This window comes from Piliocolobus tephrosceles, unplaced genomic scaffold (genome assembly GCF_002776525.5).
Source record: "Piliocolobus tephrosceles isolate RC106 unplaced genomic scaffold, ASM277652v3 unscaffolded_22446, whole genome shotgun sequence".
Classification (NCBI taxonomy): domain Eukaryota; kingdom Metazoa; phylum Chordata; class Mammalia; order Primates; family Cercopithecidae; genus Piliocolobus; species Piliocolobus tephrosceles.
Genome location: NW_022304806.1, coordinates 2,105 through 4,559, shown reverse-complemented (window position 1 = coordinate 4,559; position 2,455 = coordinate 2,105). Strand labels below are relative to the sequence as shown.

Below are 2,455 nucleotides of genomic sequence, written 5' to 3'. Positions count from 1 at the left end.
TTAGCCAGGCGTGGTGGTACAGGCCTGTAGTCCCAGCTACTGGAGAGGCTGAGGCAGGAGAATCACTGGAACCCAGGAGTTGGAGTCTGCAGTGAGCTGTGATCACTCCACTATACACTAGCCTGGGCAACAGAGTGAGACCCCGTCTCTTAAAAAAAAAAAAAAAAAAAAAAATTCAGGGCTGGAAGGCCCTGGCAGATGGATCCTTTGAGCTCAGGAGGTCCAGACCAGCCTGGACAACATGGTAAAACCCCCATCTCTAAGAAAAATACAAAAAATTGGCCAGGAGTGGTGGCGCATACTTGTAGTCCCAGCTCCTCGGGAGACTGATGGAGGAGGATTGCTTGAGCCTGGGAGGTCAAGGTTGCAGAGTGAGCTGAGATAGGGCCACTGCACTCCAGCCTGGGTGACAAAGTGAGACCTTGTCTAAAAAAAAAAAAAAATCAAGCCGGGTACGGTGGCTCAAGCCTGTAATCTCAGGACTTTGGGAGGCCGAGGCGGGCAGATCACCTGAGATCAGGAGTTCAAGACCAGCCTGGCCAACATGATGAAACCCTGTCTCTACCAAAAACACACAAAACAATTAGCCGGTCGTGGTGGCAGACACCTGTCATCCCAGCTGCTTGGGAGGCTGAGAAAGGAGAATTGCTTGAACATGGGAGGCGGAGGTTGCAGTGAGCCGAGATTGCACCACTGCACTCCAGCCTGGGCAACAGCAACAAGAATGAAACTCCGTCTCAAAAAAAAATAAAGAAAAAAAATTCAATTGACCATAAATGTGGATGTAATACTTTTTAAAGTTCATCCATGTTGTAGCATGTATTTATTTATACTTTGTGTCTTTTTGTTTCTAGACAGTAGTAACTGTAAAAGCTTTTGAAAATCAGACAAACATCCACTATATTTTTATTTATTTATTTTTGTTTGTTTTATTGAGATGGGGATCTCGCTATATTGCCCAGGCTGGTCTCAAACTCCTGGGCTCAAGTGATCCTCCCACCTCAGCCTCCCGAGTAATTGGGACGACAGGTGTGAGCTGCCACACCTGGCTTCCAACATCCCCTCAATAAAGGGACCGTGCCCTTGTGAATTCAGCTCACTCTGGCCACCAGGGTGCTCAATCTGGGTCCAGGCAGTCCTGGGGGCAAGACACTAAGCTCTGTCCTGCGCCCTTCCCCTCCCTTCCGGGCAGGTCATCTACATGAACAATCAGCAGTACATGGCTGCCATCATCTTGAGCGAGAAACAATGCAGAGAACAATTCAAAGACATGAACAAGAGCTGCGATGGTGAGTACTAAGACCTCAGGGAGCCGGGGTGGTGGACTCCCCGCCCAGTGCTCGCGGCACCCCCCAATCTTCCTGGGTCTCTGGTCCTGTTTCCTTAGCCTTGCTCCTCATGCTGAATCAGAAGGTGAAGACGCTGGAGGTGGAGATAGTCAAGGAGAAGACCGTTTGCACTAAGGATAAGGAAAGCGTGCTGCTGAACAAACGCATGGTGGAGGAACAGCTGGCTGAATGTGTGAAAACCCGGGAGCTGCAGCATCAAGAGCGCCAGCTGGCTGAGGAGCAACTGCAAAAGGTTCAAGCCCTCTGCCTGCCCCTGGACAAGGACAAGTTTGAGATGGATCTTCGTAACCTGTGGAGGGACTCCATTATCCCACGCACCCTGGACAACCTGGGTTACAACCTCTACCATCCCCTGGGCTCGGAATTGGCCTCCATCCGCAGAGCCTGCGACCACATGCCCAGCCTCATGACCTCCAAGGTGGAGGAGCTGGCCCGGAGCCTCCGGATGGGTATCGAACGCGTGGCCCGCGAGAACTCGGACCTCCAACGCCAGAAGCTGGAAGCCCAGCAGGGCCTGCGGGCCAGTCAGGAGGCAAAACAGAAAGTGGAGAAGGAGGCTCAGGCCCGGGAGGCCAAGCTCCAAGCCGAATGCTCCCGGCAGACTCAGCTGGCGCTGGAGGAAAAGGCGGTGCTGCGGAAGGAACGAGACAACCTGGCCAAGGAGCTGGAAGAGAAGAAGAGGGAGGCGGAACAGCTCAGGATGGAGCTGGCCATCAGAAACTCGGCCCTGGACACCTGCATCAAGGCCAAGGTGGGCTTGCAGGCCCCAGAGGGAGACTGCAGTGGAGTCAGGTCCAGATGGAAGGGGGTGGTGGTGACATTGAACTTGGAGTTGGCTTTGAGGATGGCTTCCTGGTCTAGGTTGGGTGAGTTATGACTCTCTAGGATCAGGCATTAAGATCAGGATAGAGCTTGGATGGGGATGGGCATTGCGAAGAGTGTAGGGTTAAGAATGGAATTAGAGTGCCGGGCGCAGTGGCTCATGCCAGTAATCCCAACACTTTGGAAGGCCGAGGTGGTTGGATCGCCTGAGGTCAGGAGTTCGAAACCAGCCTGGCCAACATGGCGAAACCCCATCTTTACTAAAAATACAAAAATTAGCCAGG

At 52.7% G+C, this 2,455-nt stretch overlaps 1 protein-coding gene across 1 annotated transcript; it reads left to right on the top strand.

Moving 5' to 3' along the window:
• Positions 1-1,192: 1,192 nt before the first annotated feature.
• PLVAP (plasmalemma vesicle associated protein) lies at positions 1,193-2,100 on the top strand (the record flags this gene model as incomplete). Its single annotated transcript, XM_026450600.1, has 2 exons — positions 1,193-1,289; positions 1,388-2,100. Coding segments are annotated over 2 exons (810 nt in total), but the record flags the coding sequence as incomplete, so codon positions are not given.
• Between the last annotated feature and the right edge of the window lie 355 nt (positions 2,101-2,455).